General features: G+C 41.2%; 3 protein-coding genes and 1 long non-coding RNA gene across 6 annotated transcripts in view; 1 reads left to right on the top strand and 3 right to left on the bottom strand.

Moving 5' to 3' along the window:
* Positions 1-14,430, bottom strand: LOC148095961 (vitamin D3 hydroxylase-associated protein-like). 3 transcript variants are annotated; one of them, XM_087836580.1, is made up of 19 exons: positions 14,361-14,430; positions 14,206-14,286; positions 13,357-13,400; positions 8,661-8,690; positions 7,817-8,054; positions 7,363-7,476; positions 6,950-7,090; positions 6,460-6,593; positions 6,116-6,322; positions 5,993-6,033; positions 5,743-5,867; positions 2,681-2,806; positions 2,493-2,590; positions 2,159-2,258; positions 2,022-2,065; positions 1,877-1,916; positions 1,693-1,801; positions 1,361-1,506; positions 1-310 (listed from the first exon to the last, which is right to left on the bottom strand). In XM_087836580.1, the coding sequence occupies exons 5-19, from the start codon at positions 8,030-8,032 to the stop codon at positions 188-190; spliced, it is 1,764 nt and encodes a 587-aa protein (XP_087692706.1). In that variant the 5' UTR covers positions 8,033-8,054; positions 8,661-8,690; positions 13,357-13,400; positions 14,206-14,286; positions 14,361-14,430; the 3' UTR covers positions 1-187. The 3 variants fall into 3 exon arrangements, with proteins under 3 accessions (XP_087692706.1, XP_087692707.1, XP_087692705.1); XM_087836581.1 differs by lacking the exon at positions 8,661-8,690; XM_087836579.1 differs by lacking the exons at positions 8,661-8,690; positions 13,357-13,400; positions 14,361-14,430 and having other exon boundaries at positions 14,206-14,271.
* The window catches only part of LOC148095962 (uncharacterized), a 25,888-nt gene continuing 13,364 nt past the window's right edge, over positions 12,814-25,337 (top strand). Inside the window, exons 1-2 of the long non-coding RNA XR_015717219.1 lie at positions 12,814-12,961; positions 13,192-13,262. This is a non-coding gene — a long non-coding RNA (uncharacterized LOC148095962). The remainder of the gene's footprint in view (positions 12,962-13,191; positions 13,263-25,337) is intronic.
* Positions 16,498-25,337, bottom strand: part of LOC148095963 (vitamin D3 hydroxylase-associated protein-like) — a 31,841-nt gene continuing 23,001 nt past the window's right edge. Inside the window, exons 14-15 of the mRNA XM_087836578.1 lie at positions 19,963-20,108; positions 16,498-16,853 (exon numbers count right to left, since the gene is read on the bottom strand). Of these exons, the coding sequence (XP_087692704.1) occupies positions 16,731-16,853; positions 19,963-20,108 (269 nt within the window). The 3' untranslated portion in view covers positions 16,498-16,730. The remainder of the gene's footprint in view (positions 16,854-19,962; positions 20,109-25,337) is intronic.
* LOC148095964 (fatty-acid amide hydrolase 1-like) lies at positions 20,275-24,893 on the bottom strand. Its single transcript, XM_087835726.1, has 5 exons — positions 24,886-24,893; positions 20,749-20,899; positions 20,612-20,655; positions 20,467-20,506; positions 20,275-20,391 (listed from the first exon to the last, which is right to left on the bottom strand). The coding sequence occupies exons 1-5, from the start codon at positions 24,891-24,893 to the stop codon at positions 20,275-20,277; spliced, it is 360 nt and encodes a 119-aa protein (XP_087691852.1).

Below are 25,337 nucleotides of genomic sequence, written 5' to 3' on the forward strand. Positions count from 1 at the left end.
TTTTGCCAGTTAACTTTTATTTAACCTTTAGCAAACAGCCAAAAAACAGAAAGTGCCCAGATTAAGCTTGTAGTGCAGAGAATATTCCATTTATGACACCATTAGCTCATTATTACAGGAAATACTCAAGTTAACATGTCTCTTCAAGTCTGCAGCCTCTCCTGTGAGACTGAGAAAGAAAGCAGCTTTACTTCTTGCTTTCTTTGACCAGTTGTTCCACTTCCTTCATGAAGCGCAGGCAGAGCTCATCCTGCCACGGCAGAGCAACACACTGAACCGCCACCGGTAGACCCTCACCACCAGTCACTGCCTGAACACAAAACACACTCCTGTCACTTAATGCTCAGCAGCTGAACGCACCACCTAAATGTGTAATTTACTCAACAGGGCAAAAGAGCACAATCCCCAAATAGTGCTGAAAGGTGTTTACCTAGAAAAAAATGGATTTGCTGATTCATCGGGAAGTCATGTGTGTACATGTGTTTATCTGTGATCTCATGTATTGTCAAAGTGCATGCAGCTGAATTTGTGTAGATCCACCAGTAATAAGTGATGGTGTTGGAGCACAGCTGATGTGCTGAAAACCGTGTGCTGTTGCAACCTGGAATTATAACTGTTTAAGCGGAGTATAATAAAACTTTAAAAGCACACTTTTACTTAATAAATTTTATCAACATAAATAAATTGTTTAGTATGATGTCCATCAAAGGTCTGATTCTTCTGAGGATCAGTGCTGTCCTCCTGCCTGTTTCTCCATTTTTTTGGCCGTTTCTCTTTGAACACTATTGCACAGGCTGTGAAACTGAAGAGCTGGAAGCAGTTTTGTTGCTGCTGGCATTGTGTGACTCGTTTAGCTTGAAGGTTACAAGTCACCTCTGACTTCATTGAATAAATTTAGCATTAAGTGGTTTGGCAGTCAGTTCCTTGGAATGGTTAGTCTGATTAGCTATCGATCTTGCTTATCGGTTGCACTTGCACATGAGATACAATCAGCTGATTTCAATTCATATGCCGCAGGGCGAAAATAGTGACAGTCTACAACAGGGATATAAACATTACTTTTATTTTAAATTGCAGAAAAGAACGAGCGTTAAGGTACAGTGAAAACGTCCAGAACAGAAACAACTGCAACAGTTTTTAATCTACTGCACAATATTTTAAGGCATTTATCTGCTATAAAAAGACAGGCCAGGTAAATCTCATTCACATTTTTCTGTATTTTATCCTCAGTTACTTTGACACAATAATAATAATAATAATAATTAAGTAATGTACTGGATGGCCTGGCCTGACACAACGTGTTAGTAAATCTGGCTCTATGTTTTCATTCAGTCTTATCTCACTGGTACATGTTGCCTACCTCTTTGAAGAGTTTGTCCCACATGTCCTGATAACAGCCCTTATAGTGCTTGAGTTCCTCCTCATCCTTTGTGGTCACTGTGGAAACAGTGACTACACCCGCAGGAAAGGTAAGGAGATTGTAGAGCATCGTGTAGCTGGCAGCAGCTGAAAGTGTAGAAAACAAAAATAAAGAAACATAAACACCATTCTTAGACTTTAAAAATGTTGTTGAATGTTGATGTTTAAAGTGTTCACATTTTAAACATCTTTAAAGTCCTTAGATTACAGTGTTTTAAAAACAAAGTGATAGATACAAAAACTAAGTTGTCTGTCATACTGAGTGAATCATACTTGAAATTTTGCCACAGTATAAGAAGTTGTAGGCTGGTCCAATCACAGGACACAGCAGCACATCAATGTTGCAGCTCCTCCAATGTGCTATTGTCTCATGAATGTAGTCCTAAAGAAAACACAGGAAATCTCAATTTCATCTTCGTACTTTCATATGTGACCATGCATCATCAGCTGACAGTACCTCAACAGCAGCATGTTGCTTCCACAGCTCTGGAACAGATCTAAAAATGAAGCAGAACGTTTGGATATAATTCCTAGCACGTGGAAATGTAACAAAGAAACTGAGATTCAAGCACAAATGAACAATTTCAAGGATACTTTCTCACCCAACTCCACAAAGAGCATCAAAGGTGGCAGAAACACGAGGAAACTGCCAAAAGAAGAAGACAAACTGAGGTGTAAAATTTATTTTCAAACCAATCTCTAAATTAATATGTTTCGGTCACTGAATTAGAGGACTCACCACGGGTTTGAGCAAGAATGAAATGGTTTTCTTCAACCACTTGGGAAAGCCGTAAGGAAAAACCTGAGGCTCCAGAGAAGGGTCCACAGGTCCCCCTTCCCTAAAATGAAAGAGATCATTGGCACAGGAGAAAACAGTCTGTTCAGAGACACTGAACTGAGAATTACTGTAATGGGTTCAAAAAGAACCACAACCCCATGTTGTTCATAAAGACAATGGCAGCATGGTGATGTTTAGTGGTTAGAACTAAAAAGAAACAAAATCTCTAAATGTTAGATGATTTAAGTTTAGAAAACAAATGGTAATAACTGACTTATTAAATGGAATAACTCGCAGTTTTTGTAGCAGGTTGGTAGCTCCATCTGCTAAAACACCCTTTATAAATAGTTCAGGGAAAATTTGATCCATCTTCAGTGGACAGTAAGGGACGAGCTAAAGACACAAATGACAGGATTAATGACCTATGACTCATATCACATACGTGGCTTGACAGTGATCCTAGTGTGTGTGGTGACGTCTTACTGTGTGCCCTGCTTGCTCTAGCAGAGCTTTGACCTCTCTGACGCTTCGGGCCATGCTTGGAGATGGATGCGTGTAGCCATCGCTTTCAAAATAACCAATCCTTAGAGGTCTGGAGCTTCTGTATATCTAAGGGTCAATCATTTTTACTTCCTCAGTCAATTAAACATAATCAGTTTGCAAAGGTTAAGATTACAGCCTGTAAAGTTAATTCTGTATCTCAGGAGATTAATAACAGGTGAGGTAAGAGTTAGGGGTGCAGCGATACTCGTATCGATATTGAACCGTTCGATACAGTGCTTTCGGTTCAGTACGCATATGTATCGAACAATACAAAATTTCTAATTTATTTTATCAACTTTCCTTCTGACGATGCTGTCTGTGTTGAACGCTCAGTGGATCTGCGCTCGACAGTGCAGCCTAGGCGGAGTAGTCGAATGCAGATTCACTGAGCGCAGGGAAAACTAGCGAGACAGAAGTTAAGCTCTCGTTGCAACATGGCAAATTGAACCTCCCCCACCCTCATTAAGATCTGGCGTTTGGAACTATTTTGGTTTTCATGTGACGTATGACCCTGAAGGTAAGCGCGTCATGGACTAAAGTGAGAGGTTGATCGCGCAGAGAATCGCTGAGCGTTATGTGAGTGCGTGTGTAAAAGCAGCAGGATATATATTTTAGTTCTGCTGAGCCAAATAAGACAGGTCAGGGTGAAGAAGTGACAGCCAAAGAAAAGCTTACCACAAAAAAGTTATGACAAATCAGACTATAAGGCAAAAAGAAAGTGCAGCTTTATGGTTTCATGGACAAAAGAATTTCTGTGGCTGCAATATGACGAGCTAAATAACCAGGGGTACACATAAGTGGTCCGCAGGTGCGCGTTCGCTGTCAAAATAAAAAAGGCGCACAAGATAAGAAGTTGCAGCGCGTGTTTGCGTACATAAGATTTTCTGGAGGAGGACAGACATTTGTTTAGAACTCTTAAAGATGTCGAAGAAGCAAAATCCTTTAAGCAATTACTTTGGTGTTCCTCCACCTCCAAAGAAATGTCAGAAGGAGTCCGAACCACAAAAGAAGCACGTATTCTCGGAAAAGTGGTTGCAGGAGGTGAGCTGGCTTCAAACAAATGATGAACGTACAGAGATGTGGTGCAGAATGTGTCGTGAAAATCCCACTGTAGCGGACAAAAACACTGCCTTTTATATGGACGCAAACTCCCGTTGCAACTTCTTATCTGGTGCGCGTCTTTTATTTTGACAGCGAATGTGCACATGCGGACCACTTATGTGCACCCGTGTAAATAATATCCTTTTCTGTCGGGTGTGTTGTTGGTTTTCCCTCGATTTCTGAGTCGACAAGTGTCTTTGTTACTGGGACCAGTAATTTTAGAACCCATGAGAAATGCAAGAAATGCATTATTGCTCAGTCTGCAATATCTTTCCCAGAACAAACACCAATTGCAAATAACATACTAAAAATAAACCTGAAAATCCGTTTAAAACAGCGTACTATGTTGCAAAGAGTGAACTACCACTGGCACAATTTAGCAGTCTTTGCAAACTTCAAAAACCAAATGGCCTCGATCTTGGTTCCACTTGCCTCTTACCCGTGTGTTGGAAAGGCTGTCAGCTGTGTGGGGGAGCCCCCTTGTGGCGAGAGAGCACAGTTGCACTATTGAGCACATGTTCCAGTGATCAGAATTGGAGCTAACACATAGCAAGAGCCACCTGGCAGACTGACTCAGCAGGGGATGTCTACACACAGTGTGAGTTGTGTGCGTCGCTAAAGAACTGTGAGTAGACGTGGAGCCCTGCCTGGAAAGGACAGTTTTAGCCTTTTATGCCAATTAGACATTTAGTGGATGTAGAAGTGCAATGTGTATCGACCTGTTCGCTATGTGGCTAGTTCATGCTACTAATGCTACCTGTTATGCTACATACCTGCTAGCTGTAAGCTAAACGATTTGGTGTTTGTGATATATTGTTGTTGGGTGTATTGGCAATCAATGTCATGTACTGTAAGGGTTTGGGAGTAGTGTATGAAACTCGTACATGTAGATGTTCATATAGGAATTCCCATTTGTAGTTCTGGTTAGATTCGAAGAACGCTAATGAATCATAATTCATGACTTAGATGTTTATTACATTCAGTATTCTGTATATGTTCTGTTCACAGACCACACACCCACACCCCTCACCACTCTGTAAGCCCGCGGTTGCATTACTGTGTTGCTGTACTGTGCTGTTAAGCGGAGGAATCACAGTAAAGACGGTATAACCTTTATCTGTGCGTCCTGTATGTTCTGACCGACACCCCAAAGTGAACACCACTGCTAATCAACCAACGCCTATACAGTCCTGGGTTCAACCCAAATTAACACCGTGACCTCAGTGGAAATTTCAAATTCAGGATCTGACACAGACTGATTCATGTTCTACACAGTTCTTACAAGTTCATAGAAATTTCTGTTCAATTAGAACCAAGTATTTGAGTTGATGATTGTAATTTTTATACAATGTTGTAATTAGTTTTTCAACAATTTTTTGATTAATGTTTTGTTTCCTTTACAATATTATACATTAATGTATAATATTGTAAAGGAAACAAAACAGGAAACAAAACATCAATCAAAAAATTGCTCTCTTTTTTATTCGGGCTACTTAAATTTATTTTGGGCTACCAAAAACTGACGAGTCCCTGCCCGAAGGGCTACCGGGGACTTTGAAATTTTGCGAGCCCTGAGATATTTTTATTTATTTTTATTACTTTTTTGTTTCAGCAACATTAAATTTAAAAACTGTACTTTTGCGTTAAAATATATATTTATAATTTTAATAAATGACAAATTAAAAAGGCATGAACTTTTTTTTTTTGTATCGAAAAAATATCGAACTGTGACACCAAAGTATCGAACTGAACCGAACCGTGAATTTTGTGTATCGTTGCACCCCTAGTAAGAGTAATATAAAGTGAAGCATTAGGACAACTGTGTATCGGCTTAATTTGTAGCTTTTAAACAAAAGAATAATCATTAACAGATTATATGAACCTCACAGTACAGGACACACCTCCATATTAAAAGGTAATGGTGGAACAGTGGGGTCCAAAGAAAACATGTGGTCACAAAGAAGCGCCTGCATGCACAGAGCCAGACTGTCCACATCTCTTGCCATGGGTCCAGGAGATGACGGCACTAGTTTCATACGAAATATAAAGCATTGACTCAAATATTTGAGACAGTTTGTGTCTGTGAAATATTGCTATACAGTGGTTATGTAACTACATTTACTTTATATGTAAAGTAGATATGTTTCTTACCTGACTTTTGCCCTCGATAAATTGGACGAACCCCCTGTAAACTAATCATTACCCAAAAGTGTTAATAAAGCTTAACTCAGCAATGTATAATACATTTCCAAAAACTGACTGAATGAGACCCACCTGAGCCGACCTGCAGTTGGTTTGAAACCACAGATTCCACAGAAGGATGCAGGAATACGGATACTGCCAGCTATATCAGTGCCTATACCAAGCAGGGAGCCCCCTCCCCCGATGAGAGCCCCCTCCCCACCAGATGAACCTCCAGAGGTCTTCTGGGGGTTATGAGGGTTCACAGTCTGCCCGTAGATAGGATTACTGCAGTCATAGCTGAATGTGGCCAAAGACATATGGGTAATGAGTCCTTACATATTATGCACACTTGTAATGGGCAAAGACAACTAAATAAGTGGTCATAGTATTTAAATGTACTCCAGATTTATGTCAATCTCTGATAAAAGATTTACCTCAGAAGAGCTTGAGGCAAGTTGGTTTTCACAAAGGGAATAGCTCCTTGTTTCTTCAGGACTTGAACAAGCACACTGTCCTTTTCAGCGGGCTGGTCCAGGTTAATGACCACACCACAAGAACAGTAATGATTCTTGTGTTGGAATAAAACAAAGACAATAATTGTACATCAAATACCTGAGCTATGATGCTCGAGAATACTGTACCATACTTATAAATACTGATGGGAAATACTTCAATACTCCCAATCCCCTGAGCCACGGGGGGTTGGGAAGCGCTTCTGTAACCGGAAGGTCGCTGGTTCGATCCCCCAGGGCAGCTGTGGCTACAACTGTAGCTTGCCTCCACCAGTGTGTGAATGTGAGAGTGAATGAATAGTGGCATTGTAAAGCGCTTTGGGTGCCTTGAAAAGCGCTATATAAATCCAATCCATTATTATTATTATTATTAACTGCAACTGAAATTTGCATTGCATGACCTTTGTAATACCTTAAATGCAAGATTTTCTTTGATGCTAACTGGAACTCCGTACAAGAGACCATCCTTGTTGGAGCCAACAGTTGTCAGCTGGTCCAAACTCTCCAGCAAAATTTCAGTGCAGCAGTTCAGCTTTTTGTTTACAGCCAGAGTCTGTTGGAAAGGAAACATCATCATCTCCATCACCTTTGTAAAATGTTGCTGCTTATATGAATATTATTATCCAGTGTGTCTAAACTTAAACTGTAATAAGACACAATTCTGTGTAAAAAGAACTAAAAAGCAGTGAGTTATAAGTAGGACTAATTTCAAAAATAAATAACATTTGGATAAGCCTGACAAATGTAAATGATTACTTAGTGTTAAAATTAGCTTTGCTGTATTTGATCTATTATGAAAGGTTTGTGTCATGCTGGATATTGAACCTTTTCCATGTAAGAGTAAAACACATCCTCGGGGCGCAGGAAACCTTCGTTCAGCTGCTGTGTCAGCTCAGACAGGGAGAGTGTAAGGATCAAAGCAGAGTCAGTTGTCGGATGCTAGGAGACACAGACCCACACAGAATCATTATGTTATTATTATTTCTTTTAAAGGTTGCAACAAAGAGACGCAACCACATCCATGTACAGATTCAGGATTCTTCCTTCCACTTTTTTTTTTTTACAAACTTTTTCAAACACAGCAATGAGTTCACTGCACTTAAACAGTCTGCACAGTCCTAACTTTCATTTCCATGCTCAAGCATGGAGACATTGCAAAGTGCCAGTATTTTGGTATTTAATGACTACACCTCTGCCAGGTTAAACTAAAAGCAGATCATTAGCTGAGATTTCTCAATAAAGACAAAGTAGAAAAACCCCCAAAGCTCTGAACTCTCACCGACTGTTTGTACCGGAGCACCGCCTGCTCTGCCCGCTGCAAACTCTCGTCTCTCCTGTTTCTGGCTCTCTTGATCTTTTCCTCCGCCTGTCGGAGGCTGTTGATCTTTTTCACCCGCACAACCAGGTATCCCACAATGCAGGCAACACCAGTGCACAGAGCCGCTGTCCAGTTGTCCATCTTCACTCTCTTAATAAACGGTTCAGTGTTCTGCATGGCTTTCGTCTTTGCCGCGTGGCTGCAAAATGCAAAAATCCAAGTGGACCTAACAGTCAGATGTTTAAACACAATGACAGGCTTGTCTTGTTTTAGGTGTGGCCTGTTGTGCATGTACCGTAGCTTCCCTAATCTACATGCACAGCAACATGGCCATTCATTTCAATAATAACCCACATTCTAAAATGTAAAATCTAATTAGTTCTCAGAAGGTAAAGAAATTATGCAAAATTGTTGCCTTAAAGAAAAGTACAGTTTACTTAAGATTGCCGAGTTAGAGCAACTTATTCATTGTGAATACACAGCAGTAAGAATAGCTTGATTTTTCTGAGTGAGAAATACTAAATGTTAACCACTGGCATAAACATTTATTGTTCAGCTAAATTAAAAAATTGTTTGTGGTAATTTACGTTTTAACATTTTGCTTATGTGACTGAGGCAGATTGGCTCCAATATTAAAACTGTTTTATTTATAGTAAAAATAAATAAAATATTAGAAAACCAAATGTAGTGTCGTTGTTGACAGTGTCCTAAAACTTTTGGACACTGTCAACAACGACGCAACACAAGAAGAAAATCACTACAGCCCACCCGGTGCTGTACAAAAGAAAGTGCGAAAATGACCCACCACCTGAGGTCCCAGGGCCACTGGCACGTCCTCCGTTCACCGAAATAAAACACAGAAATACGTTAAAAGAATAAAAGGACACTGAGCATCCGGCTCGCTACAGATCATAAAAAGCTAAAACCAACTTTAATAACTTTAATAAAAGAAATCACACACACACACACACACACACACCATACTGGAAGGCTTACGCCCCACGAGTCAACTACAACTCATGCTGGTAGTAATTGTCCAGGCCTCCATCACAAGCCGGTCTGGCTCCCCACAGGCTGAGATCGGCAACTGAGGCAGTTTACGGTTCCCAGCATGACACTCGGGCAGAGGATCGCTCCAGCCCGATCATAGAGGCGTGGTGTTACGGCCCTACCTGGGCCTCCTGATACTGCCCTTGTGTGGGCGTGGTGTTTTTCTCCGCCTCCTCCTCTCCACTCCTACCCCCTCTGTTTCTCTCACTCTCCTCTCTCCCCAGGACACAGCTGCTCTTGGTTAGCCTCGTTTGCCACCTGAATCCAGTCAGCAATCACCTCTGAGGCTATTTAAGCTGATGATCAGCTGTGAGCAGGGTGGTTTTTCTCTGGTGTTCCCATGTGGGGTGTTCTTGGGGTTAGTTATCCTGCCTGAAGTGTGGAGTTGTGGAAACAGTATAGCTGCTTTATGTGAGTAGTGTAGGCTTGTGGGCCTTGGCAGCAGTAAAGCCAGCTGCTGTTAGTGACAGGGTGAGCTTGTGGGCCCCTGCAAGTGCCTCCTCGTGGTGTGGAGTTGCAACCTTTTCCCTTTTTCCAAGTGTTATTGGTAAAACGGCGTTGCCGGCTCTTTATGTTAAGATTATCTATAATAAAGACTATTTTATTTACTAAAAACACCTGTCTGTTTCCCTTTCATTCTGTTCTGGACTCATTTGTTACTGGTCCCCTCACTCGCATGCCTAGACCCCTTCGGGGGGACGTAACAATGTGGGGGCTCGTCCGGGATATGAATGGAAGGAACAGCAATTGAGTATTAGTGAGTTGTTTGCTGGTGGCTTGTTTAGTTGTATTGTGTTTGCTGCGCTCTCTCTCCAGTTAGCAAAGGGGAGTGTCTAGCTGAGCGTAAGCTCCTCCTTCAGGCACTCATTTTTTATTTTGCCTTTTTAATTTTCGGAGTAATCCTGGGTGGGGATTAGTTCTCTGTCAGGGGTAGGCCTGTCGGTGCTTTGTGCACTTGATGCTTAGCCTTTAAAGTTGCCTCGAGCCTGGTACACTCCAGAAGCTAAGCAGGCTAAGATTTTAGTAGGTAGGTCTGGGGAGAGGGTTGGTGGGATTTTTATTTATTGGTTAACCTGTGGCCACACATTTCCCACCTGTTTTTCATTTGTGTATTGGAGATGGTGCTTCTTTGTTGTTACTGTTAGCCTCAGGTAGTTGTTTTAGTTTTAATGGCTACCTTTGATATTGCCGTGTTTAAGGAAAACCCTTCGCTTGTCCAACTGGACTCCTGTAGGAAGAGGGATTTGCATGAGGTGGCGTCATTCTATGGTATTTGTGTCTCCACAGCTCTGCGTAAGGCTGAGCTAAAAGCTGCTCTTGTGTCTGGCTTGGTGGAGAAAGGGATAGTGGCCCTGCCAGTGTCTGCCAGTCCACTTGAGCATGGTGTGGCGTCTCAGCCTGTTCTGCAGGTGCCAGCTCAAGGTGTAGCTCCATCAGTGTCTACGCCTGTTGTTCAGGGGCTGCCTGAGGACAAGCCAATGACACTGCCTCACTTTGAACACCTCTCCATAGAGTCATCTGTAGGTTCAAAGCACGATGCTAGGCTACGTGTCCGCCTGGCTCGTCTTCAGTTGGAAAGGGAGGATCGTGAGAGGGAGTTCCATCTAAAGGAGTTGGAGCTTAAGCGTTCAGACGCAGAGCTTGCCAGAGCCAGGGAGGTTGAATTGAAAAAGGTGGAGGCGGAGACAGCTGTTAAGTTGCGATAGTTGGAACTCCAGCAGGCTTCCCTTCCTGCGACTGCTTCTATTCTGCAGGCAGAGGCGCCATTTGATGTGGGGAAAAACATTAGTCTGGTTCCAGTGTTTCGCGACACTGAGGTTGACAGTTATTTTGAGTCCTTTGAGCATATAGCCACAGCCTTGCACTGGCCACGGGATTCGTGGGCTAATTTGCTACGATGTAAGCTGGTAGGTAAGGCTCAGGAAGTTTGTTCCTCATTGTCAGCTCAGGACAGTCTGAATTATGACAAGCTGAAAAGTGCCATCCTGCTAGCTTATGATCTAGTCCCAGAAGCTTATAGGCAGCGTTTCCGGGGATTAAAAAGGGGACAAGGTCAATCCTACCGAGATTTTGCAAGGAAGAAAAGTGTGCTTTTTGATGGGTGGTGTGTGTCCAGCAGAGCTACTGACCTGGCGTCGATGCGTGAATTAATGCTGGTGGAGGAATTTAAGAACTGCATCTCCGAGCAGATTGCAGTATACCTCAGTGAACAGAAGGTTTCCTCATTACAGCATGCTGCAACACTCGCTGATGAGTTTGCCCTCATCCATAAAACCAGTGTCACTAAGCACGACCGACGCGATGACCTAGTGAAGGTTAGTAATGTGCCAGCTACACAGTACCCAAAGGGTGAGGCACTTGTGTCCCATTCCAAGGCAAAACGAAAATGTTTTTTCTGTTTCAAGTCTGGCCATTTAATAGCAAATTGTGAGGCCTACAAACAGAAATAGTCAGTCTTGAGAGTTAGGAGTGTGCCAGCTAACAAAGCCGATACAGGCGTGGTTTCAAGAGCCAAAACAAAGCTCTGCTTCTTCTGCCACAAACCTGGCCACCTGATTGCTCACTGTATGAAAGCCAACTCAAAGCAAAATCGATCTGTTTTCAAAAGAGTGAACTGTGGTTCACAAACAGACAAAGTTGCCAGTCCTAGGCAACAATTGGAGCATAATTGCTCAGTGGTGTCATTTGGTCACTGTCAGAGATCAACTAATTGTAATCTGCCACCTGTTGACAGTCTTTCGGGTCCAGATGACCTGCAGTGTGAAACATTGTGTACGACACAAACATTCCAACCTGCACCTCTGGCTAACCAGCATGCCTGTCGCCGTGATCTAGCAAAGAAGTGCCTGAAAAGTGTTTCAGTAAGGCCTTCTAGCTATCCGCTGGGCTCTCCTTATGTAATGGCTCAAAAACATCTGGCTGTCACTCAAAACACTATTTTGAGGGAATTGAGCCAACCCCATTCAGTGTTTTGGACCCATCGAAAAGGTCTTGGCGGATTCGGCAGGCTATGCCTAACCGTTATTATGGTGCATGGTAAGTGATATGGTTAACTCCACACCACGAGGAGGCACTTGCAGGGGCCCACAAGCTCACCCTGTCACTAACAGCAGCCAGCTTTACTGCTGCCAAGGCCCACAAGCCCACACTACTCACGTAAAGCAGCTATACTGTTTCCACAACTCCACACTTCAGGCAGGATAACTACACACCAAGAACACCACACATGGGAACACCAGAGAAAAACCACCCTGCTCACAGCTCATCCCCAGCTTAAATAGCCTCAGAGGTGATTGCTGACTGGATTCAGGTGGCAAACGAGGCTAACCAAGAGCAGCTGTGTCCTGGGGAGAGAGGAGAGTGAGAGAAACAGAGGGGGTAGGAGTGGAGAGGAGGAGGCGGAGAAAAACACCACGCCCACACAAGGGCAGTATCAGGAGGCCCAGCTAGGGCCGTAACACGTGGGTACAAGCAACAATCCAGAATAAAATAAAATAAAACCAGGCGAACCAGAAAAAAGTAAGCCTACAGTTTCACGACGAGACAAGACAAGGCAGCAGGCTCCACCGAAGAGGAGCCCTCATAACAGCAGCTGGGAAGGCGTTTCACTCTTCCGATTAAGATCGGGCAGTTTGCCACGGAGATGTGAAGGCAGCAGGGGCGATTTTAGCCCAGTTTTGGAGGTGCTTCAGCACCCCCAAAATGAATCAAAGCACCCCCAAAGATGTCTTACTTTTTTTTGAAAATATTTGCTGTTTGTGGGACACACTACTAAAAGTATAAAAAGCTACAGTACTTAATTGAGATGGAACATTTTAACAACAAAAGTATAGATACCCCCCCCCCTTCCAAAATGGTTTGTTCCAGCTCGGCTCTCCCCTACTCGCTCTAGCGCCATTGCTGCCAGAGCGATGGTGGCTGAGACGGAGCAGAGCGGAGGTGGAAGTGCCTGGCTTAAAACAGGACATATTAGCTGCATTTAGCCTTCAGTTACTCTTTATATAGTTAGGTAGGAGTCAGACCATGTTTCTTTTTAACTGAAAAACATTACACCAGGTAACCTGCAGTGTTGAAAACGTGTTTTCTGACGATGTTTGCTCTGTAGTAAAATTAGCGATATTTGACTGCCCTGTTGATCTCATTGAAATGTATACAGCCTTTTTTATTTTGTCATATGTGCATGTGCCGATATTGAACCCAAGGTACTAACTAGCTAACTGACTGGATGCCCATTAACCTTATAACTCCTGTTGTGTGTGTGTGTGTGTGTGTGTGTGTGTGTACAGATTGTCAGTCCAAAGAGGGAGAGAGGAAAGAGGGGAACATGAGGACAAAGTACAAGATCAGGAAGTACCAGGTAAGTAAACAGACAGGGAGTACTAACAGGCAAAACAGGAACTGTTAAACTGTAGCTGTGAAAGGTCTTTTAGTGTCTTGAGTCAGCTCCATACCTGGCTGAGAAGGACCATGGGTCAAAGCAGACTCCAGCACCTGGCTGTGATGTCAGTTGAGAAAGAGATGCGTGAGAGACTTGACCACCAAAATGTGACAGACAGATTTACCAACCTCAAGGTGAGGCGACATAGGTTAAAAGAAAAGAAAAAATCTGCAGAGCCATAGTAGTATCTGCAGTAAAGATCTTTTCATACATTGTATACATCGTACCAAAGGCCAAGGTGTCTCCATTTTCTAATAATATTTTGTATATTTCAAGGACTCTTCTATTTTTGGAGTGTATTTTTTATGTATCTGTGTTGTATTATACACACACTTTAGAAGTGAATCTCTGTCCAAAAAATGCACACAGTTTACTTTTTACTCACTATGAGCATCATTCATCATTTTTCCCCAGTAATTAAGGTTAGGATTTGTATTTTTTTACAATTCCAATCCATTCTTCTTTGTTAGCATTTAAATAATATTGATCAGATTTGATGGTTTTGTTACAGACTTTTCAAAAAAGTGTTTTGCTATTCTTTCAAAAATGTGGGGATTAAATTGTGTTAAAATGTACAAAACAGTGATGTCATGTTTTGTGACGAGGACCCAGGCACAGAGAGACTTGATGAATTTAAGAAACTTATGATTTAATAAAGAAATTTGCAGACTTGCACAGAGAGGGTAAAATTATGATGACTGATAACGGAGATGAAGACAACAGACGATGAGGACAGGGAGGAAGAGGGGTTTAAATGCACCAAGGAGACAGTCAGAGAGAACTCGGGACAACTGGAGACATTTAGGGATGCAGGGACTGACAGAGACGGGGAAGAAGTCTCATCGTGATGAGTAAAGTTTACCTTGCCTGGAGGGGCAGCTCTCTGGGTGCTCAGCACCCCCAAAGCTCTGATCCTAGAATCGCCCCTGGCAGCAATCAAACCCTAAAACAACAGATAAATATAACCTTAGCCTCCGCTAATTGTAAATGCTAATAAAAGTAGTTTTAACGGCTTACCCCAGGACCGGAGGCGCTGGTGGAGATAACTCGAGCACCTCTCTCCGCAACGCCGGAATAAAACAAACTGCCGCGCTGTAGCTTTCATATGATCTACTCACTTGCTGATCAATCCGTTGTGGTGTGCCAGCATTGACTGCTGCTTTTTGCCAAACGGATGGGAGGAATAAACCATATAACTTTATATGGACTGGCGCCACCCTGCAATCAATATGCAGGTCGGTTACCAATTAACCTAGTGGCGCAGCCGAGAGGGAGCGCAGTAGAGCGAGAGAGAGAGAGAGAAAAAGAAAGGCGAGTAGCCCATCCGGCTACACTTACATACAAATTAAATGCAACTAAATCCCATTAAATTTGTATCACTGTTGACTTAAAAGATTTCTAGTCCAACAACACAATAAACAATATAAAAAGTGTATGTAAATATGAAGACAAAATAATAATGAAAAACACTTCTTGTAAAGCGTTAAATCAGTGTAACGATTATTTTTAAACGCAAAAAATTGATCAGCCAACATACTGGAAACTGTTCTCCTGAACAACAAACAGCCACTACTGTAGCTGGTGTTATTTAATGTTTTAATTAATGGGCGACCGTGGCTCAGGGGGGTTGGGAAGCGTATCTGTAACCGGAAGGTCACCGGTTCAATCCCCGGGCTCTCTGTCCTGGTCGTTGTGTCCTTGGGCAAGACACTTCACCCTACCGCCTATTGGTGTTGGCCAGAGGGGCCGATGGCGCAATATGGCAGCCTCGCTTCTGTCAGTCTGCCCCAGGTGGAGGTGGAGGCAACCGTAGCTTGCCTCCACCAGTGTGTGAATGCGAGAGTGAACGAATAGTGGCATTGTAAAGCGCTTTAGGTGCCTTGAAAAGCGCTATATAAATCCAATCCATTATTATTATTATTATTATTATTATTATTAGATGTTTTCAAATCAACATTTCATATTTTTATTTTATATATGTATCTGTTACACAATTTAAACTTTAATAACTTTACAACGAATAAAAGCCTCCGATGTAATCCTTTTGAAACTACGTTCACATAACTTTGTATTGCAATTTACATTAATGATATCGGCTGTTGAAGCTAAAGGTGTCGCTCTGCACTGTTGGGTTATTAACCCCTCCACTGCCACGCAGTTTTCTGCTGCTTTTAATCAGCCCTGTGGCCCTTCTGACTTTGTCTCCTCTGATACAGAAGACCTTAATTCCTGGTTTTATTCTTGCTGTCAAACTATCTTGGAATCTGTGGCTCTAGATGTCATTTCAAACTCTAAGACTGCTGGAATTGCTACTAGAACTCTACCAAAGAGGCAAAAAGGGAATACTTTGCAAATATTATTTCTTCCAACAGTCATAACCCACTTGTGTTATTTAAAACCATTGAGGCTGTTCTTAATACTCCATTGAATGTCTGTTTGGAAGTTTCTGCTAATATGTGCAATAATTTTCTGAGCTTTTTTATAGTAAAGGATGTCACCGCCAGGGCTCTCATACAGCTTCTGACTGTTTTTACTCAGTTTGAGCTTGTGACTCTCTTGATTTTAGGGGATGTGGTTCATCATATTAGGCCTGGCAAATAGAACTTTCTGTCAGCCTTCTCAGTTTTGTATCATCATCTGCTCAGAATGCAACATTTTGATTATTTACTTATGATAAAGTTAAAAAAATATTTCCCCAAAAGTTTACATAATGAATGACATACGACACAAAAGCAAATGTACTAACTCATATCACCATCAATGAAAATAAGTTGGGGGTTTTATATTATTATTTTACAATAATTTTAGTTCAAAGTAATTCAGTGAGTGCTGTCAGCGAACATGTTAACTATCAGAAAGGAGCGGTCAACAGGCAATTAGCCCACTTTAAAGTCCAAAAAGAGTAATTTATATATTTTTTAATATAATTAAAAAATGTAATGTAAAAAAATGTAAATCTTTCTATAACTGCTAAGATAGTTTACTCTCTTTTGGAAGTTGACTGCTTGCAGACTGTAGTTTTCTGGACAGAAGAGATCCATGTATGTGCTGATTTTTGATCATCCAATACTTTAATAAATACACCAAAAGATGAAGCGTTTTGACTGCTGATTTCTAAAAGTGGATAAATGATCATGCTAACAATGGTGATAGCAAGACAATATAAAAGACCCGCCTTTAAAATATAAGAACAAAAAAAACATAAATGCATAATTTTGCCACTTAACTTTTATTTAACCTTTAGCAAAAAGCCAAAAAAAAGTGTCTAGATTAAGAATTCTCCACCATTTATGACATGATTAGCTTATTATCACAGAATGTAGTCAAATTAACTTGTTTCCTCTGAAGTCTGCAGCCTCTCCTGTGAGACTGAGAAAGAAAGCAGCTTTACTTCTTGCTTTCTTTGACCAGTTGTTCCACTTCCTTCATGAAGTGCAGGCAGAGCTCATCCTCCCACGGCAGAGCAACACACTGAACCGCCACAGGTAGACCCTCGCCACCGGTCACTGCCTGAACACAAAACACACTCCTGTCACTTAATACTCAGCAGCTGAACGCACCACAGTCTCCTTCATCCACCTACTGTAACAAAAAAACCCTCTATAAATATTGGAGCCGCAAAAGACTGATCTGGTTCAGTTCTTGGTTCTGTGTAAAGTCATGTTAAGTACATAGAATTGAAGTGAATGTTCAGAGTAATAAATCACATTTTTAAATAACATTCCACAGAAAAAAATTGCATTTCTTAATTTAGCTATAACAAGATAAAACTGATACTAAGGGGAAAATTAGATTCAAGCAAGTAATGTTTATTAATACTTCAACATGCACAGATGAGTAATAGGGAACATCAAACGATGAGCTACATAGCCCGAGACAGATGTGCTACAGCAGCTGATTGAAACCACATTAAAGTACACATTTACAAGTATTCAAAAAAAATCTATATTTTAGACTTTACATCAGGGTCTCCTGACTTGTTGTTGCTGCATGAAAAGCTAGCCTGACACTGAGTCTAAGACAACAGATTTATGTATTGCACTGCAGTGGTTTGTATCATATCTATCTAATAGACTCCAATTTGTGCATGTAAATGGAGAGTCCTCTTCACACACTGAGGTTAATTATGGAGTTCCACAGGGTTCAGTGCTAGGACCAATTCTGTTTACATTATACATGCTCCCCCTAGGCAGCATCATTAGAAGACATAGCATACATTTTCACTGCTATGCAGATGACACCCAGCTCTATCTGTCCATGAAGCCAGATAACACACACCAATTAGTTAAACTGCAGGAATGTCTTAAAGACATAAAGACTTGGATGGCCACTAACTTTCTGCTTCTTAACTCAGATAAAACTGAGGTCATTGTACTCGGCGCTGAAAAGCTTAGAAATATGGTATCTAACCAGATTCTTACTCTGGATGGCATTACCTTGGCCTCCAGTAACACTGTGAGGAACCTTGGAGTCATTTTTGACCAGGATATGTCCTTCAACGCACATATTAAACAAATATGTAAGACTGCGTTCTTCCATTTGCGCAACATTTCTAAAATTAGAAATATCCTGTCTCAGAGTGACGCTGAAAAACTAGTTCATGCATTTATTACTTCCAGGCTGGACTACTGCAATTCATTATTATCAGGATGTCCAAAAAACTCACTGAAAAGCCTTCAGTTAATCCAAAATGCTGCAGCAAGAGTACTGACAGGGACTAGAAAGAGAGAGCATATTTCTCCTGTTTTGGCTTCCCTTCATTGGCTTCCTGTTAAATCCAGAATTGAATTCAAAATCCTGCTCCTCACATACAAGGTCTTAAATAATCAGGCCCCATCTTATCTTAATGACCTTGTAGTACCATATCACCCTATTAGAGCACTTCGCTCCCGCTCTGCAGGCCTACTTGTTGTTCCTAGAGTATTTAAAAGTAGAATGGGAGGGAGAGCCTTCAGTTTTCAGGCCCCTCTTCTGTGGAACCAGCTTCCAGTTTGGATTCGGGAGACAGACACTATCTCTACTTTTAAGATTAGGCTTAAAACTTTCCTTTTTGCTAAAGCATATAGTTAGGGCTGGACCAGGTGACCCTGAATCCTCCCTTAGTTATGCTGCAATAGATGTAGGCTGCCGGGGGATTCCCATGATGCATTGAGTTTTTCCTTTCCAGTCACCTTTCTCACTCACTATGTGTTAACAGACCTCTCTGTATTGAATCGTATCTGTTATTAATCTCTGTCTGTCTTCCACAGCATGTCTTTTATCCTGTCTTCCTTCTCTCACCCCAACCGGTCGCAGCAGATGGCCGCCCCTCCCTGAGCCTGGTTCTGCCGGAGGTTTCTTCCTGTTAAAAGGGAGTTTTTCCTTCCCACTGTCGCCAAAGTGCTTGCTCATAGGGGGTCATATGATTGTTGGGCTTTTCTCTGTATCTATGAAGCGCCTTGAGGCGATATTTGTTGTGATTTGGCGCTATATAAATAAAATTGAATTGAATTGAATTGAAAATTGAATGTGTACGCGCGTACATCTGTGATCTCATGTATTGTCAAAGTGCATGCAGCTGAATTTGTGTAGATCCACCAGTAATAAGTGATGGTGTTGGAGCACAGCTGATGTGCTGAAAACCGTGTGCTGTTCATGATCCTGGAATTATAACTGTTTAAGCGGAGTATAATAAAACTTTAAAAGCACACTTTTACTTAATAAATTTTATCAACATAAATACATTGTTTAGTATGATGTCCATCAAAGGTCTGATTCTTCTGAGGATCAGTGCTGTCCTCCTGCCTGTTTCTCCATTTTTTTGGCCGTTTCTCTTTGAACACTATTGCACAGGCTGTGAAACTGAAGAGCTGGAAGCAGTTTTGTTGCCGCTGGCATTGTGTGACTCGTTTAGCTTGAAGGTTACAAGTCACCTCTGACTTCATTGAATAAATTTAGCATTAAGTGGTTTGGTAGTCAGTTCCTTGGAATGGTTAGTCTGATTAGCTATCGATCTTGCTTATCGGTTGCACTTGCACATGAGACACAATCAGCTGATTTCAATTCATATGCCGCAGGGCGAAAATAGTGACACAGTCTACAACGTGGATATAAACATTACTTTTATTTTAAATTGAAGAAAAGAACGAGCGTTAAGGTACAGTGAAAACGTCCAGAACAGAAACAACTGCAACAGTTTTTAATCTACTGCACAATATTTTAAGGCATTTATCTGCTATAAAAAGACAGGCCAGGAAAATCTCATTCACATTTTTCTGTATTTTATCCTCAGTTACTTTGACACAAAGGCATCTGCTGTGATGCTTACACCTCTAATAAAGTCTCACATGTGTCAGCTTTTTTTTATACAATTATAAAAATAGGGATATGTACTGATAAGTGATCAGAATTATAACATTTCTGGATATCTGAGTTAAAACTGAATTGACTGGAGTCAAAATCGATACGCAGCACTAATTTTATGGAGAAATACGAATGTAATGTAATGAGTTGTGTAACAAATTGGCTTCACCTGGGAATAATTAAGTAATGTACTGGATGGCCTGGCCTGACACAACGTGTTAGTAAATCTGGCTCTATGTTCTCACTCAGTCTTATCTCACTGGTACATGTTGCCTACCTCTTTGAAGAGTTTGTCCCACATGTCCTGATAACAGCCCTTATAGTGCTTGAGTTCCTCCTCATCCTTTGCGGTCACTGTGGAAACAGTGACTACACCCGCAGGAAAGGTAAGGAGATTGTAGAGTGACGTGTAGCTGGCAGCAACTGAAAGTGTAGAAAACAAAAATAAAGAAACATAAACACCATTCTTAGCCTTTAAAAATGTTGTTGAATGTTGATGTTTAAAATGTTCACATTTTAAACATCTTTAAAGTCCTTAGATTACAGTGTTTTAAAAACAAAGTGATAGATACAGAAACTAAGTTGTCTGTCATACTGAGTGAATCATACTTGAAATTTTGCGGTTGTAGGCTGGTCCAGTCATAGGACACAGCAGCACATCAATGTTGCAGCTCCTCCAATGTGCTATTGTCTCATGAATGTAGTCCTAAAGAAAACACAGGAAATCTCAATTTCATCTTCGCACTTTCATATGTGACCATGCATCATCAGCTGACAGTACCTCAACAGCAGCATGTTGCTTCCACAGCTCTGGAACAGATCTAAAAATGAAGCAGAACGTTTGGATATAATTCCTAGCACGTGGAAATGTAACAAAGAAACTGAGATTCAAGCACAAATGAACAATTTCAAGGATACTTTCTCACCCAACTCCACAAAGAGCATCAAAGGTGGCAGAAACACGAGGAAACTGCCAAAAGAAGAAGACAAACTGAGGTGTAAAATTTATTTTCAAACCAATCTCTAAATTAATATGTTTCGGTCACTGAATTAGAGGACTCACCACGGGTTTGAGCAAGAATGAAATGGTTTTCTTCAACCACTTGGGAAAGCCGTAAGAAAAAACCTGAGGCTCCAGAGAAGGGTCCACAGGTCCCCCTTCCCTAAAATGAAAGAGATCATTGGCACAGGAGAAAACAGTCTGTTCAGAGACACTGAAATGCAGAGGGTTAGGGTTAGGGGGCTACACTTACATACAAATTAAATGCAACTAAATTCCATTAAATTTGTATCACTGTTGACTTAAAAGATTTCTAGTCCAACAACACAATAAACAATATAAAAAGTGTATGTAAATATGAAGACAAAATAATAATGGAAAACACTTCTTGTAAAGCGTGTGAGGAATTAGAAATTATTTTACTGCTATTGTTAATAATAATCATCATTACCATTGCATTAATAATACAATCTGCAGTACTGATATTGCATTCAGATGTTTAAACATATTGGTACCCAATTAGCCTTTATTACAGGTGCAGTTATAACCACTCTAAACTGTTGAGTTGAATCTATAATCTTAAATGCTTTTGAATGCTTGTTATAATCTTAAATGTGTACGTGCTGGCCTTCTGTCTGGTGGAAAAGGTTACAAGTTGAAACTGAGTGCATTTCATGCAGACACTCACACATTAGATAGACTCATTTATAGGTGAGAGGTTAATCATGTTTGCTTGTAACTCTAAAATTGTCTCTGTAAAAGAGGAACAGTTTCTAGTTGTCTCTGCAAAAAGAAGAACAGTTTCTTGCAGGGTGTGGGTCTGATGTTCCAGACGGGAAGTGAAAGTCAGAATGTTGACAGGAAGCATCTGCTGTGGAGACGGAGACAATGTTATTTTAAACTGTGTTAAGTCATTGTGGTTTTGAAACCTATGTATGAACTGTATCTGAGTGACGTTTAGGGGGCGTCAGTAAATTTAAGCCCTGAAAGCTATATAACACCTGCTTATGCTCTGTAAGTCGGGGATCGGCGCTGTCTGCGTACAGTGGCGGTCTTCCCACGCGTGTCATTAAAATCATCGTTTGACTCCACCTGGCCGGATCAGTGTTGTTATTATGGAAGTTGATTACCTCCTCTACCCCTCCTCAATATTGAAACTAACATTTTGGGAGGCTTGTCCGGTTATTGAGGAGGGAGAGTGAGTTGGAGGCTTGGACAGATCCGGGGTCCGAGGTGGTCAGACGGGCAGGCACGAATATCAGTGGTCGAAGTGAGTGGGCATAAGCCGGCTTATCCAAAGGTAAGGCACTACCTGTTGAATTATTTCCAAAGTGTGCCAAATTGGACATGAAAAAAGTAAAGTCTACTCACTGAAATTACTGGTGAATGTCTGTTTTGATTTTGGTGAAGGTCTCATGAGAGTTGTGGTTGAAGTAATGGTGATGAAGTTTATAAGTAAAAGTACTGGGTTCGAGGCCCAAGGAAAAGGAAAACAGTGAAACTGGGTTCGAGGCCCAAGGAAAAGGAAAACAGTGAAAGTGAGTTCGAGGCTCACGTAGGATTTAGGGAATTTGGTCACTTTATGGGTTTGAGTCCCAAATTGGTCAGACAGGTTGGACCTGGGTCAGTCATACACTTGTTTTGGGTGTGGACTGTTGGTTAAAGTATTATAAATTTTTGAAGGACGGTGGTTAGAGGCCACTAGGAGGCGCAGTTCTCGGAGGTGACGCTCCCTCCTGGCCAAGGACGCTCGGCCTTGACCTATCGGCGAATAGGGATAGTACGGTTGGCAATCGGGGAGAACTTGGGAACCTCCAGAATAGCTAGGAGTTTGAGTCTCCTGACCGTTTGGAACGGTAGTCTGCGCTTTTTTGGCCAGCAGAAGTTGGACTTCGGGCGTGTAACTTTAATTTAAAACTTCGGGGTAAGCCTTGGCTGTGAAATGCCAAAAATAGAGCTTCAGGCAAAGTTTGGGTTGGTTGACGCTTTTAAATTGAGTTAGGGATTTTAGAGATGAGGCCAGAAACAGTTCGAGGCTGATACTGGTGAATTGATCGCAAAAAACTGATAGAGTTTATCCGCTGGGCGGTTAGGTTAAATTTGCCGAAATTGTGTAGGTGCTAAAAGGCCTAAAAATCTGTGCAGTTGTAAATATAAGACGTCTTTGTAATATAAAATAAGAGATCTCTGTGTGAAAGGAGGCTGAGTCTGTGCTGGAGCTATTTTTAGACTGTGTGTGTGTGAATGTGAAAATGCAAATTAGTAAGCAGTGAACTGCTTAAACCATAGTTGGTTTCATAAATACTGCTGCAAACATTGTTGAATGCGTGTGTTTAAGACGGCATTTATGTTTATTACAGGACTATAAATAAAGTTTTGAGTTGCCGTAGTGGATGTATAGTAATTGACTGAGTTTGGATATATATATAAATAGATTGAGTGCATTGTATAGACTTAAAACTAACATATTACTTTCAGTAGTAACCTCTCTTCAGCAATAAATGCTGGTGTGTTTTATTTTTTTAATTTGTTGTGTGTGCAGTGAGAATTAATAGAGGTTTCAATTGTTTTTCTTTGACTTGCTCTTTCTGATTATGGAAAGCATGTCTAAAAGACTCTTAGGAAAGCGTATTTTGAGTTATATTCCTCAACTTCTGTCACAGTTTAAGTGTGTGAATGCTGTGAGAAGCAGGTTTTGAGTGATTGGGGGTGATTTGTACAAAAATAATAAGTAAGAAAAGCACTACGCAAGTTGATAGTAGAGTGAAAAGTGGAAGTCTGAGAGAAAAGGCGGTGTGTGTGACAGGAAATGGTGTGTGTGAAAGGAACCTTACATGCCCATAAAAGGAACTGACTGTGACAAGTGAGCACCCAGAGAGAGAAACAGACGAGTTAAACTCTAGGCAGATGAAGCAAATGGAGGTTTTAAGAAATGAAATGAAAAGGATATTAATTGTATGCTTTAGCGTGTCAAAGAGGTGGACTTCTCTCAACCTGGAACCTTGAGTACAGCGGCAAAACCATAGATTAACAGAATTGGGAAAACAGGCCAGGTTTTGGCTTTAAATTTTACAGCTTGACCTCTCACTTTGTCCCCGTCCTGAGAAGAAGCTTAAAGGATCGTTAATCTCCTGATGAAAACCGACAGAACATCGTGGACTTGAAGAATTAACAGCAGGCAAAAGACAGTGCAACTGAATCATTAACAGTGATGACGACTAACGACACCAGCAACAGCATGTAAGAAGAGCACGTGATGCAGCATGTACTGTGAATTACAGGCTGGGCAGTTGAACAGTGGGATAAAGAACTGTGGGAAAGCACTGGACACTGATTTTCAGATTTGCCATGCTTGGAGCAATCTTGAAAGAGACGACTGAAAGTATCAACAGAGAAGCAGAAACCACGTGATGAAAACATGCACGGTGAACTGCAGGCTGGTAAGAGCAGTGTGACATGACTGTCTGAAGGCACTGAATGTGATATTTTGCCAGGCTGGGACTTGATCTAAAAGGAAAATACTGAAAAGATCAACGGAGAAGAAACAGAGAAGCAGCAAACAGTTGACTTGGGACTAAAGTTGCTGGAGATTTCAAGACAACACAGGACACTGTGAAGAGAAGGACAGAGACCGGTGAGAGGTGAAGCCCAGACGAGTTCGACTGCGAGAATACAGGGTATAATTGGGTTGAAATTGAAGCCCGAACTCATGATGGTTTAGAGATGTCCACCAGATCATAACAAAGAGGTAAACAGAAAATAGAAAACACACATACACAAAGTGTTACATGTGAAACTATTTTTGGAAAGAATCAGAAGTTAGATAGTTTGAATGCAGAACTCAGTGAAATGATGCATGAATTAAACCTGATTATAACATACATATGCAATGAAGAAGCAGCTTACACTTCATTAACATGATCATATAACATGAAAGAGCTTACACTCACTGAACATGAACATGAATACATAAAATGCAATGAAGAACATGCTTACATAAATGACATAAGTTGGTATTTCTGACCAGAGAGAGAGAAACGGGTAGTTTAAGCACTCATGATAATAATGAAAATGTCTCAGTTGTGTTATTTTCAGGAGCAAAGCAGACCTGGATCAATTTTCCACATGCAGCGGTCGGAAGAAAGTTATAGGTTAACATCACTGGACATGTTAAGGCAAGTTTCTGGTTGAATTGTTCACAGCGCCATGTGTCCATGAACCTCACAAGCAAGCCCTGACCTACGGCTGAGGACCAGGAATGCTGTTATTTCAGGTGGGAAATTAAAATTTGGGTTAGCAAATTTGGGAAAGAGAAAACTGACTGCTTAAGTGGAGAATTGTGAAGGAGTCGGAAACACTGCAAAAAGCAACATATGCAAAATCACATACACAAGCAGAAAATGCATTAACCTTACAAGGACAAGCTCATGAAGATTAATGCATAGACACTGATTAAACCTGGCTATGAACACAAACATACGCAATGAAAATCAGCTTGCTACTTGTATGAGTGTTAAAATGGTGTGAATGTTTAATAAAATACACTTAGAGCTTGAAGTTGAGGAATAACTCAAAGAAGCTATATGACAGAGGGAGTGAGTTATGGAAAAGAAAAGGGATTAAAGTAGTGTTTATAAGAGTGACTTGGGAGT

The sequence above is a fragment of the Neolamprologus brichardi genome, chromosome 23 (assembly GCF_056152115.1).
Source record: "Neolamprologus brichardi isolate AB-2024 chromosome 23, ASM5615211v1, whole genome shotgun sequence".
NCBI classification, from domain to species: Eukaryota; Metazoa; Chordata; class Actinopteri; order Cichliformes; family Cichlidae; genus Neolamprologus; species Neolamprologus brichardi.

Coding starts and splice junctions, on each gene's coding strand:
- LOC148095961 (XM_087836581.1), bottom strand. CDS start 8,032: ATGCAGAACACTGAACCGTTTATTAAGAGAGTGAAGATGGACAACTGG. Junction 5,868..5,992: donor TTATCGAGGGCAAAAGTCAG/GTAAGAAACATA, acceptor GTATGAAACTAG/TGCCGTCATCTCCTGGACCC. Junction 2,591..2,680: donor TAGAGCAAGCAGGGCACACA/GTAAGACGTCAC, acceptor TTGTGTCTTTAG/CTCGTCCCTTACTGTCCACT.
- LOC148095964 (XM_087835726.1), bottom strand. Junction 20,656..20,748: donor CATTCTTGCTCAAACCCGTG/GTGAGTCCTCTA, acceptor TTCTTTTGGCAG/TTTCCTCGTGTTTCTGCCAC. Junction 20,392..20,466: donor AGCAACATGCTGCTGTTGAG/GTACTGTCAGCT, acceptor TGTTTTCTTTAG/GACTACATTCATGAGACAAT.